General features: G+C 35.8%; 2 protein-coding genes across 3 annotated transcripts in view; one reads left to right on the plus strand and one right to left on the minus strand.

The window, feature by feature from the left end:
- Positions 1-13,575, minus strand: part of LOC125226256 (5'-3' exoribonuclease 1) — a 32,805-nt gene extending 19,230 nt beyond the window's left edge. Inside the window, 15 exon segments of the mRNA XM_048130184.1 lie at positions 292-470; positions 4,044-4,155; positions 4,909-5,082; positions 5,843-6,035; positions 6,329-6,410; positions 6,888-6,942; positions 7,180-7,284; positions 8,162-8,322; positions 8,954-9,236; positions 10,170-10,334; positions 10,737-10,897; positions 10,982-11,034; positions 11,524-11,750; positions 13,071-13,355; positions 13,486-13,575. Of these exon segments, the coding sequence (XP_047986141.1) occupies positions 292-470; positions 4,044-4,155; positions 4,909-5,082; positions 5,843-6,035; positions 6,329-6,410; positions 6,888-6,942; positions 7,180-7,284; positions 8,162-8,322; positions 8,954-9,236; positions 10,170-10,334; positions 10,737-10,897; positions 10,982-11,034; positions 11,524-11,750; positions 13,071-13,145 (2,025 nt within the window). The 5' untranslated portion in view covers positions 13,146-13,355; positions 13,486-13,575.
- Positions 13,576-14,053: 478 nt separating this feature from the next.
- Positions 14,054-17,728, plus strand: LOC125226265 (nuclear transcription factor Y subunit B-3-like). 2 transcript variants are annotated; one of them, XM_048130196.1, is made up of 6 exons: positions 14,054-14,374; positions 14,600-14,724; positions 15,095-15,307; positions 15,506-15,548; positions 15,650-15,776; positions 16,273-17,728. In XM_048130196.1, exons 1-5 carry the CDS (start codon positions 14,278-14,280, stop codon positions 15,751-15,753), a joined length of 582 nt encoding a protein of 193 aa, XP_047986153.1. In that variant the 5' UTR covers positions 14,054-14,277; the 3' UTR covers positions 15,754-15,776; positions 16,273-17,728. The 2 variants fall into 2 exon arrangements, with proteins under 2 accessions (XP_047986153.1, XP_047986152.1); XM_048130195.1 differs by having other exon boundaries at positions 15,650-17,728.
- The last annotated feature ends 132 nt before the right edge of the window (positions 17,729-17,860 follow it).

Consider the following 17,860-nt stretch of genomic DNA (forward strand, 5'->3'; position numbering starts at 1 on the left):
GTGACGTCATGATACACTCGAGGTCTGTAAGTGGGAGCGAGAAAGAGTCATTCTTTTCTCGCTCCCACTCGTGTGTACGGTGCTGCCGCGTGACGTCAGATTACGCTCCATCGAGCGCGCCAAAATGGCCGCGTTAAATCGCCCGTAAATGATAGTGGTTTTAATTATTTTTTTCTATTTTATATTTTGGATGTGTTATATTTATTTTTAGTAATGTAATAACTAGTAGAATCGTGTAAAAAAAAGCTGTGAATGATAATAAATCATATAGTATTATGTAAAATAAAATACCTTGTACTTCAAGTGCCTCATGGTGGGAAAGCCGGGGTACATCATATCTCGCTTGGCGTTCGGTAGCATGCCTCGCTTCAGGACGTGTTCGGGCACGTCTAGCTCTTTGCGGTATATTTTGTTCTCTATTGCGTGACTGTCTTGGATCGCTGGGAAGTACTCTGGAGCTTCTACGGTACCTGTTATAAAATTTAACTTTTTTCAATCATCTTTAGTGGTGGATTATTTTTGTTTTTAAATTAAAAACAAAAATCGATAAAATCGTATAAAAGAGTAATAATAATTATTATTACTCACTGTGATTCAGTGGTATATTATGGATGCAAGAAGAAGGAATCTAGATTCAACTGTGCTGCTAATAGGTCAATCCGCGGCAAAAGTAACATTAGTTACGATTTTATGACATGTTCAATTAAGAGGCCTTATTCCTAAAGACGAGCGTTTTTTGCAAAATAGAACCTTTTTCATTCAAAATTATAAAGAAACTATAAATGATTATTAAAAAAATGATAATGTTCCTAAAAGTACATATCTTAAGCTAGAAAATCAATTGGTACTACTTTAAAATATGTCTTTTTATACTTCCGAAAAATCAGTTTTTTCGGAAGACGTTTTCAAATTTCATAGTGGGATAGCTCGTTTAGAATCGTGATTGTGCTGTTAAAAATGTTATTTGGGGTAATAAATGATCACAATCCTATTTGTTATATCCTGTACGAGTTAGCTAATACTTTGACATTTTAAGATTTACTTGAAATGGTGGATAAATAACCTTCCGTATCCTCCCCATTTTTTCGATAAAAAGAGGTTTACATTATGTATTTTTCCTGCGATTCCTGCATTTTTTGTAACTCTTAAATAATATTATCCTAAACTAGAACTTCTTATTGACCTATAAGAAAAAAATCATACATATAAGACATACCTTTCTGTCGATAGATATGTTTTTAAAACACCTAAAATTCGAATAAAAGACACTGTGCTAACGCGAGCCCGCTCAGTCTGCGCCGAGCGCTCGAAGACAACGGACCTGCGTTTGATCGTCCGGCGCACCTAGCTTTCGTAAGCAGCTCGATAGTTCCGAGAAGTGCCGTAAACTGCGACTAAACAAATCTTGATCCTTTTTACACCTTATGCAATTTTAGCATTCGACATGCTTTTCATATGATTTTGGATTTTAAGTTATACGTGAAGTTTGTTGAGAGTTTGAATTATTATTATATTTTGGGACCAGGATGAGGTTCTGGTTCTCATGATGATGGAGTCAGGCAGGAGATGTTCAACAGAACTGCTATTCTACTTATCATAACTCCACCATGTTTGGGCTCATTAGATTTGGGCTGATGAGCACCATCGATCTAGATGAGGTCCAAGGTCTCATGATGGAGTCAGGAGGTGGTCAACAGAACTGCTATTCTCCTCATCATAACCCCATCATGTTTGGGCTCATTAGATTTGGGCTGACGAGCACCATCGAACTAGATGAGGTCCAAGGTCTCATGACGGGGTCAGGAGGTGGCCAACAGAACTGCTATTCTCCTCATCATAACCCCATCATGTTCGGGCTCATTAGATTTGGGCGAGCACCATCGAACTAGATGAGGTCACCATCGAACTAGATGAGGTCCAAGGTCTCATGATGGAGTCAGGAGGTGGTCAACAGAACTGCTATTCTCCTCATCATAACCCCATCATGTTTGGGCTCATTATAAATATGTGGAAGGTCGTTAATAATAATAAATGTTTTATTAGGGTACCCCTACATGTAAAGAGGGGGCAGATATTTTTTTTCATTTCAACCCCAACGTGTGATATATTGTTAGATAGGTATTTAAAAATGAATTAGGTTTTACTAAGATCGATTTTTGATAATTTTCATATTTTCGGAAATAATCGCTATAACTTTTGAACCATATGTTTAAAAATATGAAAAAAATCACAAAAGTAGAACTTTACAAAGACTTTCTTTGAAAATTTGTTTTGAACTTTATAGGTTAGTTTTTGAGAAAAATACGGAAAACTACGGAACCCTACACTGAGCGTGGCCCGACACGCTTTTGGCCGGTTTTTATTTTATTTTAATACTTTTCTGTGCTATTCATACATAGCCACCCTAGGGGATTCAGTATTGACAGCTTCTTTTTTCTTTCTGCATATATTTCTTTCCGCTTTTAAGTTTATTGTAAATAAGACTGCTTGCACTTACATTGAGATTATAATTACATAATGCTATTAAATTAAATCTAATGAAGCGTTGTTTTATTTCCTAAATCTCAAAACCCTTTAAATCGAATACGTATAGTAATGAGCAAAAATTTTACCGCAGGCTTTCCAAACCGACGATGCTTGATCAGCTACTTTTAGAACGAACATGTACATACATATTTTGATTTTCACCCTTTAAAATGTTTCTAAGACGCAATGTTTTGCAAATTTGGTCACGTCATGCACAGTTAAACTGTGGAATGAATTGTCGCCAGCGGTATTTCCGGACCAATGCGACCTTCAAACCTTCAAGAAAAGAGCGTACATCCATCTTAAAGGCCGGCAACGCACCTCTAACACTTCTGGTGCTTCTGGTGTCCATAGGCGGCAGTGATCGCTTACCATCAGGCAGCCTATCTGCTCGTTTGCCTCCTATCCCATAAAAAAACGTTTAATATTTTTTAAGAAAAAAAAACCGCCGCCTTTCGGGTTGTGGTGAAACCTACTTGCGAATGTTGGATTATGTAGAAATGTGTAGGTATTTTTTAAAACTACTTTTAATGCTTTAATTATATGATGGCAACACAAATCAATATACGTATAACGCTAAGGTTTGAGGAGTTTCTCAATTCCTCATGAATCCGATTATAAGAAATAGAGAGTTCCTAGTTGACTACGGAACCCTAAAAAACAGAAATCACTATTAAACTATTCTCTAATTTCAAGTTCCTAACTAAAATTTTCCTAATAAAAAAAAAAAAATTGATCCCGCTACAAACTTTCACCCCCTTTTTCCTCTACTAGGGGTGTAAATTTTCATAATCGATTCTTATCTCTTCGAAATTTTGTTAATGCAATCTATACAAATTTCGACTTTCTAGCTTTCGTAGTTTCGGCTCAGCGGTGTTGGTTGTTGAATCAATCAATTAGGAAACCTGAATTTATATATGTACATATGTAGACTAATACTATACTTTTACTACATTCATATACCTTATTTACTACTACCATACCATGAATATGAAATTAAATAAAGAGTCCCCATATAAAATTGAAAATTATGTTATTAGCAATTTAATTCAAAACTATCAAGATTATTCGTGTCTGCGTTGAAACGCGCGTTGAGTTGCCGGTGCTCGCGTTCCGAGCGCCAACGCCATCTATCGATGGCCGTTTCGTCAAATTGATGAGCGCTCTAAGGAGTAAGGGGTCTTAATTCAGGAATGATTCAAGTTCAAGTGATAAGTAAGTGAAGTGTTACTTTCTAAATAAGTGTTACTTTCCCGATATATGCATAGATCCTTTCATTTGCAGATGTAGTTCAAATAAACACTTAATGAAGTCGTGACTCACGTCACTAACGTTACTTTTACGTGGATTCACCCTACTGATCCGGGTGAGATGACACTTCAGTGTGCCCCTACTTTTTATTTATTCTTTATTCCATTCGTATTATGAAACATGACGTTGTTGTTACAGTTGCAATTGGTTATAAACACTAGTAATCACTAACCTATCGAAAAAAAAAATGGGAGCTTTCTCCTTACCTAAACTTTCTTTTGTCCAATTATACACAAGCATAGGGCCGTGAGTATTCCTATTTAGCTCCTCCTCTGTCAGTCTTTGGTAGCATGGTGTCATGGCTGACAGCAGATTTACCTGTAACGAAATAGGAATTATCTAATTTTAAAGTGACTTCAGTATTAGCATATTTAAAAGTGAAAAATGGACGACAGTTTTGCCACAGTATAATAAAGAGTACTATCGTACAGTATGGCCACTCCCGCTCCCCGCTGAAAGTGCCACCCACCCCCTCTCGGTTACCTCACAGTTACCGCCTGTCAAAAATGCGAACAATCGACCTGTCATATTTCACTCATACAAGCTTAGTACGCGTTCACCTACACGAGCTTAGACATGTGTGCTAGGAACGCACCTCTTTCATATATTTGATGGCCAGTGTCCGAGGTGGGGTTTTGCCTTAAACCTCTGCGATAAAACTCAAAATGTTTTGCACTTATCAAGGTAATAAGGTAAGGTGGACTATGTACTCGTGTTATTATTGCATTATCAGTGCATTAAAAATTGCCTGGTTTCTTCAGTATAAAGGATATAAGCGTTACCGTCTATGTTTGTCAGTTGTTTCTCTTGCTATTTAAATCCACAAAATAGGTACAATGACGGGTTAGATGACGAGTGATAGAGATGTATAGAAGAGGAACACATGCTGTGCCGACTGCCGACCCCAAGTGACTGGGATAAAGGCAATAAAATGATGATGATAAAATAGGCACAGTGAGCTGTAAAATTGAATTCATTAACAAATTCACCATGCACATTTGCAGCTCACTGTCCATAAATGAAGTATCGCACATCAACCTTTACCCATTATAATAATAAAATAAAACTAACCTCATCGATAAACGGTATAAGAACAACCGCCTCCCAGTCGTTCCTCTTGCCGTTGAGATCCGTCTCGAAGTTGATGGGGTAATAGTGGACTATGGGGGAATCTTCGTCCGTCATCAGGTCGTGGAAAGGTGCTGGTAGGAGGTGCTTACTGGCCGATGGGAGAACTGCCAGAAGCTGCAATAAAAAAAATGTTCAGTGTAGTCAACTGGAGATAGCGCAGATTGAGCTGTGAGGATATCGTACCCAGATAGCAAACATCCATTCTGGGATTCCAGATACGCTCTGCCCTCACGAATACGCAACAGCGAGAAATATTCGGGAGTCCTCTTGTTGACGCCATAATCCTTTTCACCTTTCGTTTGTGTTTCATAAGAATCCTGACCGAATTTTTCAGCCATTTTTTTTAGACTTATAAGAAAGGTTTTTTTTCTTCTCACAAGACACAGGGTGACTGTGAATACTGTGATAGACTGGTTTTGGTTCTATTGCTGGCGTAAGGCTTTAAATGGTCGCGTTATAATTTTGTTGGGACTTATGTTAAGAGTAACAAGTAATAAGAATGGTTGTATTTTCTCTCAGTGTTCTCTTGCTGGCGTAAGCCTTTAAATGGTGGCGTTATAATTTTGTTGGGACTTATGTCATGAGTAAAAAGAATGGCGACGACCGGTTGGCCTCAGTCGGTAGTGACCCTGCCTGCTAAGCCTCGGTCCTGGGTTCAAATCCCGGTAAGGGCATTTATTTGTGTGATGAGCACAGATATTTGTTCAGTCATGGATATTTATATGTATATAAGTATGTATTTATCTATTTAAGTATGTATATCGTCGATTAGCGCCCATAGTACAAGCTTTGCTTAGTTTGGGGCTAAGTTGATCTGTGTAAGGTGTCCCCAATATTTATTTATTTTATTTAATGTTTTGTTTCCTAACGTTACCTGTTCAAAAGGTTTGAAAGGCTCTCCCAGCTCGAACTCGATCTTCAGGTCCTTGAAGCCTTTTATATCTGAGATGTAAGGAGCGTAATGGTGAGGGTAGTACCAACACCACGACGGGCAACCCTTGTAGTAATAGAATAAGTTCCATTGGATCGCTCGCACGTAACCTTCCGCTTGGTCCGCTAATACTTCTCTGGAATATTATTGGTATGGTTAAATATTGGACGGAACAATACCATTTAAAGACAAAAATATTATTATATCATTGTTGTTTCAATATGTGACATCCGATTTATGCATGCATGCAAAATTTTAGTTCAATCGGAAACCGGAAAGTGGATCAAATTTAACTCGCAAGATTTGACTCATACTAACATACTAACGGGGCAAGTTAAATAAAAGCTTGTAAGAACATAAAGACAGCAGACGCCGAACTAATAGCACATAATTTCAATATAATAATAGTAAAAATGTTGTAATACTCACGCAGTTACAGCTGAATAATCTAACTTATTCATATAATAATCCTTCTTGTGGAGTTTGAATTCCATCTCAAATGTGGCTTCCTCTGAAAAGTTTATTCATATAAAATATTAGCAAGGCGAGTAAACTTTACACTGAGAGAAATTTGCATTGTGAATTTAACAAGTTCGACTTGTTGCGGTTTATCCGTTTGAATCAGCCAAACGTATGTTTAAAACAATGTGTCAGGTTGTTTTTATAAAATCGACTTGTTGATTCAAATATATTGCCGATTCAAATGACAAGTAGCTTGTTGTTTGAACCAAATAGCACTTAGGCGCTATTTTAACCAAAAAACTTGTTGAACGAACATGAAAACTGGTTGTATTTTCTCTCAGTGTAGTTAATTAAGTTACAAAAGCAATCGTTGAAGTCTCATAGTGCCCAGAATCCGCTTGTGGGAAGCGCTCGTGAACTTTGCTCAGAATCTCAGATGCAGGAGAACCCACTGGGCGGGTCATATCTATACAAGATGGTATCTATAATGTACTTGTATATTTAAGTTGCAAAAACCAATAATTACCATCACTAGTTTCTTCGTATTCTTCATCTTCTTCATTGTCAACGTCATTGAAATACTGTAGAATAGATGAAACGTTTATAAACAACATAATAGGTATCTAATTTCCTATGTTTTATAATATAATCTGAAGCTATTTATTTATAAACTCGTTACAGGTAAAGTGACCTCACCCAAAGTTTCATTACGATCCAACACATATTTTTAAAATGAGATCGTAACTCTGTGTGGGATGGTGAAATTCGACCGACCTTAGAGCAAACAGTTAAAGTTGTAATTCGTATGCAATCCTTACCATTTCCTCTGTACGGCTGATCAACGCCTGCAGCGCGTCGTCGGGCGCATTCGCCTTTATGTCATCTACGTTTACGTTGAACGTATCGTCGTTGTTAGGTTTGTACTGAAACAAATAATTTTAATATAGATATATAATATACATATTATCATTGTTTAACACATTCATTGCCGACGTCCGCATCCGCATTACAATTATACATGTATTGTGACACGAATTCGCGTCTTCGTGAATGAATGGATTAAATAAACCTCATTGAACTTACCGAATAAGTAATCTGTGTAACAATGTCCTTTACTATTAATTTAGTTACAAGTTACAAGAAAACACAACGACTCCACACTATGCCACGAATTTTAGAATAATTTCTTACTGCGTGATCCAGCTGTGTGCTTATGCTTATTTTCAAGGAAAAACACTAATGTGTCATGTTGTTTTAGTCAGTCTCAGATCAAGAAATACTAACGTTGACCAAACTAGCACGACAGACATACGTTTCCGAGAAAAGATGATGAAAAACTATTACCCACTACATTTTACAGTATCTTTTAAATAAAGATTATTAACAGGTTTGAAATGCGAAGGTGATCTGAAATTGGCTTCTATATAAGTGGTCAATACGCTTATTTGTGTGTATATGTAATAATGTACCTAATGTCTGTTATAAATCTTTGTTGTCTTTTGTATACTTTCTTTTCGCTATTTTTTTATTTTTATTATTGTATTCTTAAATTGTTACCTGTCGTGATTGTTTTCACCGAATGGCCTCATCGGAAGACCAGCGCTGGAAGTCGCCAGCAACATGCTGAGATGAGAGCACTTTTCTCTGTTAGCCTTTTGTGTGGATGTATGATTACTTGTTTGTGTGTCGGTAATTTTTGTGTAAGTATATTATATTGTTATCGTCGTTGTTAAGTGCTTACGAATAAAAATATTTATATTCTATTTACCGCCAATTTAGCTAAAACGGCTGTATACACACCTCTCTCCTTTCATTGGCATTAGGCCGCCTGCCCGTCTTGCCCTCAAAGTATTTGAGATCAGCGTACGTATCTTGGAACTTTTCTTTATCGATCTTGGCTAGTTCTTGCATGAATACTTCGAACCTCGCTAAGTTTAAGTCACCCGCCTCGTTTATATAACCTGCAATAATATTGCAAATTAAAGAATATAATTGATATTTTAAATTACATATGTGCCATATATCTGCAGGGTTAGCACATGATTGCCGCGAGAGCATGTCGCCGAGTGATAGACTACCCGACCTTATGTCATTAATACAGTTAGAAGGAGACGCGGCGACGTACTCTCGCGGCAATCATGTGCTAGGCTTAATGAAACCAAAAGTTGTTAAATTAAAGAAGAAGGAAGAGCTTCTTTCTAAATCCATAATCCAGTGGCGGCATCATGGTCGTGTTTTTGTCACTTGTCATATCATGCGTCACTTTCACACTTACATACTTGTTGCAACGTGACAGACATGGTGACAGATCATGGACAGTCGTCATCTCAGCCCTGCTATAAAAAATTTAGCAACATTACATGAAATAAAAAAAATATGAGTGCCACAATAAACATCATATTAGGAATTTGACGTTTTGGCACTCCATTCACTGTCACTGCCAAATCTGTGTTGTTAATTTCTCATCATTCATATTTTTTATTGAATACATCTCTGCGATTTTTTAAAAACACTTACGATAAATGGAATAATTTATCAACTTATCACATAGATAAAACAACTTGTACTATTCACCAGTTATCAATGACTCACCATCTAAAGTAGGCAAGACCGTCATATAAGTCTTATACAGCACCGGCAAAGCGTCATTACTTATATGCATATTAGGCAAGTTGGGGATGAAATCGTTTCCCACCAGAAATCCCATGAGCACCCAATCGTCAACAATCTTCTCTATGTCGTATGGGAACGGCAGTTTATCTTTGATTTCAATGAACTCTTGTTCTAGGTATTCTCTTAGTAGTGAGAGGTGCAGAAGGTAGAAGTTGGTTTCTTCAGGGCTGGTTGCTCGTTGGGTAGTTTTTCCGAATTTCACCTGCAAATTAATAAAATTTAAATTAAAAAAAAAAACCCCGACATAGTGGACTGATTTCGATCAGACATGGCTAAGAACACTCCCGTCTAATTCATCTTTCAAACAAAAAAATCTAAATCAGTTCATCCTTTCGGGAGCTACGATGCCACAGACAGACACACAGACAGACAGGCAGACACGTCAAACTTCCACCCGCAAACACCCCGTCGTTTTTGCGTCGGGGGTCAAAAACAAATGCAATCAAACATCAATCGCGCAAAGTATAGCTAGAAAGAATGTCTACTTCGGCGCACATTCTATCGTGCCACAGGAAGGATCGATCCTAAAATCCTTGAGATAGTCAGGATCCTAAAATAATTTTAATTTAATTTAGTTAATTTATTATGTTAATATTAGTAATAAACTATGGAATGTATTTCCGGCAATAAAATAAACTAATTTCATTCATTTCAAAATCCTTGTGGAAGGCGTCGTTTCTTCAGTGAATTTTTTCGATTGTCTTAGTAATCATTTGTAATTTACTAAATAGACAATAGCAGTCACGCAATGACTTTTTCAGCGTGGGAAAGGCGTTTCATTCAAAAACAGTGTATATTTAATTATTTACCCATTTTAGGAAACATTAATTACGGATAAGACAACGTAACAACTGCCTTCAAATCCTACCATAAATTATGCCCAATCATTGTTGCCGTAGTGCAACAAGACCGTATTACTTTGGGGCAACGATACTATAATAAATAGTTTGTTTTTTGGAGATCAAAATTGTACAAACATACATACCTAATTATAAAAGCAATGAAGAGCTGGCGAAATGGCTGTGCAAATCAATAAATGTGTAGGTACCTGAAGCTTTTTTCACACCTCCACGAAGTAATATTTCTAGATTGTTTCTTTTTTCGAAAGTTTAACATTTGTTACTGAATAACTGACCTCTTCTCTAAGCAGAGCGAAGTGCGGCTCATGGGTGCACATGCCCAGCATGATCAGGTCAGCGTCGAGACCGTAGAGGCAGTGCCGGGTATTCGGGTCGTAGTCGGGCTGGGAGCGCGACCACCGGATGTAATCCATGATTTTATGCTCGCCTTCGCCTGGGGTCTGAAAAGTATGTTATTTTTAAATAATATTTTATTCCAATCCAATTTTATTATTTCTGGGTCTTCACTTTAATTTTGTGGAGTTGTAGTCCACACAATTATCCTCGGTGACTTTGAAAACATGTCATATTACACTGATTCAAAATTCTTTAAATATATTCCATGAGGTTTGGCGCAGAAATGAATCTCATTACAACAGATGGACAAAAGCATTTTATAAGTTGATACTTGTAATATGATCCTGGCATCACCTCTATCAGATGACGCCAGGCTCATGTGCAAATTATACCTTCAAATAATGTAGTAGAGTTCTAGAGTTAATATATTTTCAATATTGGGTTGACATCGTAGTGACGAAACCCCTTTTCTTCTAATAAAGATTTAAAAAAAGCTTTGACCTAACCTCATGACCCGATAGGATAACTTTCACTTTGCTCCACAAAGGATCGGTGGACATCTTGTGCTTCACAAAGTACTTTAACTGCTCATGCAGACGTGCCATGAACACAGTCCCTGGAGTAATGCAGTTGCTGTCAAACCGCTTCTCCGTTGGCAGAACCTCGCCTATAAATAAAATAAAACATACAAATATTTCAAGCAACAGCAAGAGTAAAACAGTGAGGCTATAGCGAGAGTTGTCCAACTTACCCTTTGATTTTGCTTCTTCTTCTAGTTTTTCTGCTTCCCTGGCTGATCTGAATCTATAGAGAAAACAATTCACTCACATTATATGTACATATAAGTGTATACAATTCAAGTACAATTTATATGTATATAAATAAAATTATTTATTTTATTTATATGACATATAAATTGTACTTGAATTGTACTGGAAAAGTGCAACTAGGGAGTGTACAATTTTCTACTGGATTGGCAACGCGCATGTGACACTTCCTTGAGTTGCAGGCGTCCATAGGTTACGGTGACCAATTTCGATCAGGCAGACCGTATGCTTGTTTGCCACCGACGTAGTATAAAAAGAACTACATTAGCAATGTATTTAAAAAATTATAGATGTCCTGGTGCTATACGGACTATTGACTTAAAGCAGATATAATGCAAAATTAATTGCCAGCGAACAAAGTTACATAATATCGTTCCATTCAAAAGCTATGTATAAAAATATGAATATAAATATCTATTTATAGTTGTACTTAGTTATGTATTTATAGTTCTTTAATGTGGCGTACCTCCTGCCTCTTTGCTGGTTCATCTTAGCCCTCGGAGCGACACCATCAATAGCCATAAAGAACAGTTTCTTCGGCTTTATGATTTGAAACAGTATGCCCAAATAATGGAAGATGTCTTGGAAGATTTTCTCTTCTGTAATCCGGAAGTGCGGGTTGGAGTCGTCTGGATGGGAGCAGTTGTGTATGATACCGTTCATGTCAAGGTACATGTTGTCAAAATCTGGTATCTGGAATAGTTTTTGGTCTATAAGTGCAGTGCAAGGACTAATGAAAAATCTTAGGTCATTTTAGAATTCATGTTAAAATTTCAAAAATCAAAGTATATTCAGCTAGAAAAATAGGCTAGTTTCCTACTAGTCAAAAACAGCTTCTTTTTAAGAACTGTCAAAATGATTTGCTAATATGGAACTACTATGAAATACTGAGAAGTGAGTCATGGTCAATTCATTTACTTTATATTTATATGTTTCTCTTTGACTTATTAAATAGAGATTATGTTTAATAAAAATAACTCCTGTCCATATTTTTCGTCTAATTATGTGATGCTTTATTTTGTACATTGCATAAAATATTTTATTTTAGCTATAGGAAACTAGCCTATTTGAGGAAGATGTTATCTGTGTGGCAGTTTCAAAAAACATCTGAGGAGGGTCCAGAGGAAAAACCAGATAAATCAAGATTACTTTTTATTGAAATAAGAATTTTGTAAACTGATTGGGTTTGACCACTATATGTATATGATAGGTATCTGTCTAAGTACACCCAGTTGAACCAGGGCAACTGAGTGTACTTAGACAGATACTTATCATACTGATGTCACTTCACACCAGCTGCCATGTGTTTAATGTACAGTCAACCAATTGGAACCCTAGGCCACTCTACAACCATGTCAAAATGACAAGCAGTAAGAGATTTCTAACAATCTGATTTATAATTTCACTATGAGATAGTTCTACAGTGGCCTAGGGTTCCAATTGGTTGACTGTACATAGTGATGTGCCACTTGCACACTGGAGAGGTGTGCGCAACCAAATCCAATGCGAATCACCTTATCATATAGCACAAAATCTTTATAATTTTATTAGTATCAGCACCTTGTACTAAAAATAATTGCTTAAGAATAGTAATTGTTGTTGATTTCATTTGCTATGCAAGCAAAAGTTGATATACAAGCCAATAAATTTATAGAATGACATTTTTATATACACATGTACATTCCTTGGCGATATCTGGCATTACAATTATAGAATCTTATAGGAGAAATAATTAGAAATGATTAAATAAATATTCTATTTTATTTTGAGAGACTTTTGACAAGTGGTGACCATTTGTTAAGTAAACAATACAAATGATTGGCAAAATAAAACTATGTGACAACACCCAACAGTGGGAGATACCAATAAGTTTAAATAAATTATTTTCTGCTAATTACCAATAAATAGTTTATGATTATTGATCCATTGCACACAATTTTATACAATAATAAGATAAGGGCAACTTATGTTTATCAACTATAGATTTCAAACAACAAGTAAATGAAATCTCACCTGATATTGTTTCACAAGCTCATTGAGGCAGGGATACCTCTCACTTGTATACCTGAAGAACTTTGGAACTCCCATGGTGGCAGTTTTTCAGTTTTGCTTATTAGGTAGTTTGTGTTGATATAGTGATTCAAGATTTATAACCTATACCACAATCACATATTTTAATTGATACAGCTGCTGCACTATAATTCCGGGATATGATGAATAGCACTTTGAGTTTCTGTAGAATAGAAGATCAGGTGATTTCAGCTAAAAATCTATTCTACAGCAATCAACGTCGCTGACCTGAAATGCAAACAGCATAATTATGTTATTTTGCAAAACTGTATACATATACGACTTTCTTATAAGGTTTTATAAATATACTATCAAACACTGAGTGTAATATAAGAGAATATAATGAAGATTTAAGTACATTGATTGATTATTTCGTGTTGAAAAACTGGCTTGGTTATTTAGGGTATTTGGATGGATTTGATGGTTTTTGATAGTTGGGACTTGGTTGGGACCACAGTTGGGAAGTGGAAAAGATTTTTACTCTGTATCTTTCCTAGTTTTATCCAGGTTGCCTAACATGGAGAAACATAAGATGTCACATGAAACTAAATAAAATTGTGATTACGTGACAGTTTTCACATTAGATAAACACTTTTTCTGATCCAGAATTTATGGCATCCATCTTTTTTTTGTGTAGTCTGTAACTACTTTTTCCAACTTGTGTCCAAATTAAACTTCAGGGTCATTACAATAATAAACACAAGCAAGCACTCATATTCGCTATATGAGTTCATTTTGTGAGTGATTCAGTTCTGATATAATACTCCATGGATTATTTTACTCCTCATCATAAAGTACTTTTGCAAACTATGAAAATTGTAATATCATTTGGACAAACCAAAATGTTTTGGAAAGTGAAATACTCATGGCTACTGTCAAGCACACGCTGTCAAGGAACTGTCAATGTCAAACAAGGGTCGGTCAATTGTTTAGCTTTAGATTATGCTTGTGCTTACTTGTGCTGTGCGTTGCGGACGAGTCAGAGTTAATTAAATTCCTTTAATCGGTTATGTATGGAGTAAAACCTCTTATTGAAGTGCTTTCTCAGCCGCCGTGGAATAATTTTGACCCCTCATATTTTGCATAATCGACAGCATTGCGCCAGGGGTGTTAATGTTTTGGGTCTAACCTCAGCATATTTTTTCTGACCATGGAAAGCGACGAACTCGGTAATGAGCTCGTCCGATTAGATGGAGGCTTCTTGGTCGACGAGGAGACTTATGTTGTTAATTCCGACGATGTACTCGGTAAGCGCATCCATCGTACTGCCTGTAAGATTCTTACGAATGCAAATAATGGTTTTACTCTTAGACAGCATCATTTCTTATATTAAGTTTAGTCTATTTCACTTAGCATAAATACCATTCATAATAAGTGTCCGCTGCTATCCAACACATGAAATTATTGTAATACTTAAGGTAATTGTTTTGTGGTCTGTAAATTCTGTAATTATGCTAGTGTTCCTGTTTCAGATCAAGAAGAGAATAATTCAGACTCTTGCATGGGCAAGCATGCACCACTTAGGGAGCAGGACAGGTTTTTACCCATAGCCAACATTGCAAAGATTATGAAAAGAGCCATACCTGAAAACGGAAAGGTATTGTTTATTTACCTTTAATCAAAGTTAATTCTTAAGAAGATAGAAAAATGGGTGTATATTTTGAGCTCCACCATGTCTACATAATATTAGAAATTATGTCAATAAGAAAGTAGTTCAGTCTGTGAACAACTGAACAGATATCACACTTAGATCACTTAGCATATTTTGATAAAATTTGAGGAATTGTTTGAATCCACGGGACAACATGCAATAACTTTTATATGATTAGCAATATTTGAAAAGGCAAGCATGGCAGACAAACAATGGAATAGTGTCTAAATTGAAATAGATCTACATGAAAAGTATTTTTGATCTGATTGATTTATATAAACACAACAGGACAAAAATTAATTAAATTTTATTTCAGATTGCTAAAGATGCCCGGGAATGTGTCCAAGAATGCATCTCAGAGTTTATTTCGTTTGTCACGAGTGAAGCAAGTGACCGTTGCCAGGTGGAGAAGAGAAAGACCATCAACGGAGAGGATGTCCTGTTTGCTATGAACACGCTGGGTTTTGACAACTATGTTGAGCCGCTGAAGTTATATTTGAAGAAATATAGAGAAATTGTTCTTTCTCCAGTAAGGCAATGACTTTAATTTCAGTAGCCTTGCCATAAAAATAATCAATTAAAAAAAATAAGATCTTGATTCAACTGATAGCCATTTTGAATGAGTTATTATTTCTTGATATCTGGGAAGATAAACTACTAACTGTTGTAATATGAGTATAAAAATCTACCTTGTGAATATTTAATCATAATAATTTATTTTTTACAGGTAACAATACAGAAAATTAACAAAACCATAGTACTGTATGAAGGTGGGTAAGAAAATTCTTATAAACTCAAACACACTCAAGAACTTCTCAGTTAGCATATTATATCAATATACATATAATATTATATTCATTTTTTTTTCTAGATGGAATACCGGACCAAGCAGAGAATGACAATGAGTCACAGACTGAGACAACAGTGATATACACATCATATCCCAAAGGAATGGACGAGTTCACACTCGGATGAGACATGAAAACTCAACCTATCAAGTTAGCTAAAGACCATGTGGACATTGTTAGAAAATATTGAGTATACTGTTCAGATTATCAACATCTTTGTATGCCAATATTCCATAAATATATTTTAATTTATTGTCTGAGGCATGTTAATATGTTTCAAACATTGACATTGGAAGGTGTTGTAAATTCAACAATACACTACAAAAGTGGTACCTAGTTTAACAATGTTTTAGATAATATGAAAGTAGCATAGATATCCATAAAAATAACACAAGTAGTGATATCAATACAGTCAGCGCCGGCCTGAGCACTCAATCAGGGTAGAGTGAAATGGAGTTATGGCGCTTTTGGTTACCTTTTTTTACCAAACTCTCAAACTGCTGCTTTTTTATCGTTTGCCATTTTGGCGCCCCTTCACTCGCTCTACCCTAGATCCGGCCCTGAATAATTGAATACAGTTACCCTAAAAACATTGCCAACTAGAATCTTTTTACACAGTTTTTTTATATATTTTTCATCTTTACAGGTAAGTGGAACTGCGATGATGTTTGATAATGATAACCATGTAAAGATGATTATAGGGCATAGTAATCCGAATAATAGTTTATAGGTGAGTTTTTATTTTATTATGCTGATTATTCTGTACTTAGCATAAATATTCAAAAACATTATTTTTTATCACGAATGAGATTTATCAAACAATTTAAATCACATCCAAATTCCGGAATTTACGACATGGTACAGTAAATCGTATGTTTAATATTTCTACTGCTGTAATTAGGTACCTATTAATATTCAATATCTAACACTCTTAGTTTTACCTGCGGATATGCTTTCTTACTTAATCCTTTAACCGCCGTAGTCCGATATAAAGACAAAAAATGTCCAGTCCATTTCGCCAAAGGCTGATGAATAAGACAATTCTTCGTATACTTAGTACTGCCCTCGACGATACGAACAAGGATCGGGGCAAAAATCGATGCGGTTAAACTCCGACCGCTTCAAAATAATTGTTTCAATCATTTTATCACTTCCATTATGATTCAGAAATATATTTTATGTAATAGTAGGTACCTAAAACTTTCATTTTCTTTAATTTGATTATACCTAATAAAGGAAATACTACTTTTTTTATCACGCACATACTATAATTTCACAAACTGAGTCAGTTGAGTTGCTTGAGTTTGTGACACTTTAATGACTTCCATCAAATGTTTTCTATAGTAAGGTGTACTGGGTAATTCCGAACGTCGAAAACCGTCGGAAAATTCCGAAATTCAATTGATAATCATCCGTGATTCAATAGTAATAAGGGTCCGTTTTCGGAATTTGCCGACGGTTTTCGACGTTCGGAATTACCCGAGTACACCTTACCATAATTAATATCACTCAAACATTTTGTAGTAACTGTTAGTGACTTTAAGCTACAATAGAGCCTTACTAATCTGCAGGCGTAGCACATTAGTGGGATAAACATTATCGCATCGGTGCGTCCCTATCGCACTTACAAATAGTGCGAAAAGAACGGCCTGACGTTATATCGTTTATTACGTGTCAATGCTTGCCTGCCTGGAGTACCTGACCTGCAGGATACGCATTCTAACGAAAACAGGTCTTGAGAAAAGGACTAACTTCACTTAGTTATGAGCGTATAGCGTATGCAAAAGCAAGCAAACAGAAAGTTTTTGTAAGTTTATTTTATCTGCTAATCAAGAACCGAATTTATTTATTTTCAAAACATGTTAATATCACGTAAAAATAACTTGACGATTTGTTTTATGTACTGTAAACAATACACTTACTCTGCCATATATCTGCCTCTCCAGTCCAGATTAGCAAGGTTTTACAGTAATAACTAGATAAATGAGCTGCCTTAACAATAAGCGTTAGTCGTAATTTATGTGAATCTGGCTATTTTTATTTACGAACGTAATTCCCGATAAGATTTTTATTTAATATAGAAATAGACATTGTATTGTGGCTTCAAGAGTTTCCTTTATTCCCCATAACTTCATAAATAATATTAGGTAAGTCCTAACATGTAAAAAAAAACAATAATAATAAAATAGGTAAATCTGGAATTTAATCAACAAAGACCATAATTTGTACAATTT

The sequence above is a fragment of the Leguminivora glycinivorella genome, chromosome 5, assembly GCF_023078275.1.
Source record: "Leguminivora glycinivorella isolate SPB_JAAS2020 chromosome 5, LegGlyc_1.1, whole genome shotgun sequence".
NCBI classification, from domain to species: Eukaryota; Metazoa; Arthropoda; class Insecta; order Lepidoptera; family Tortricidae; genus Leguminivora; species Leguminivora glycinivorella.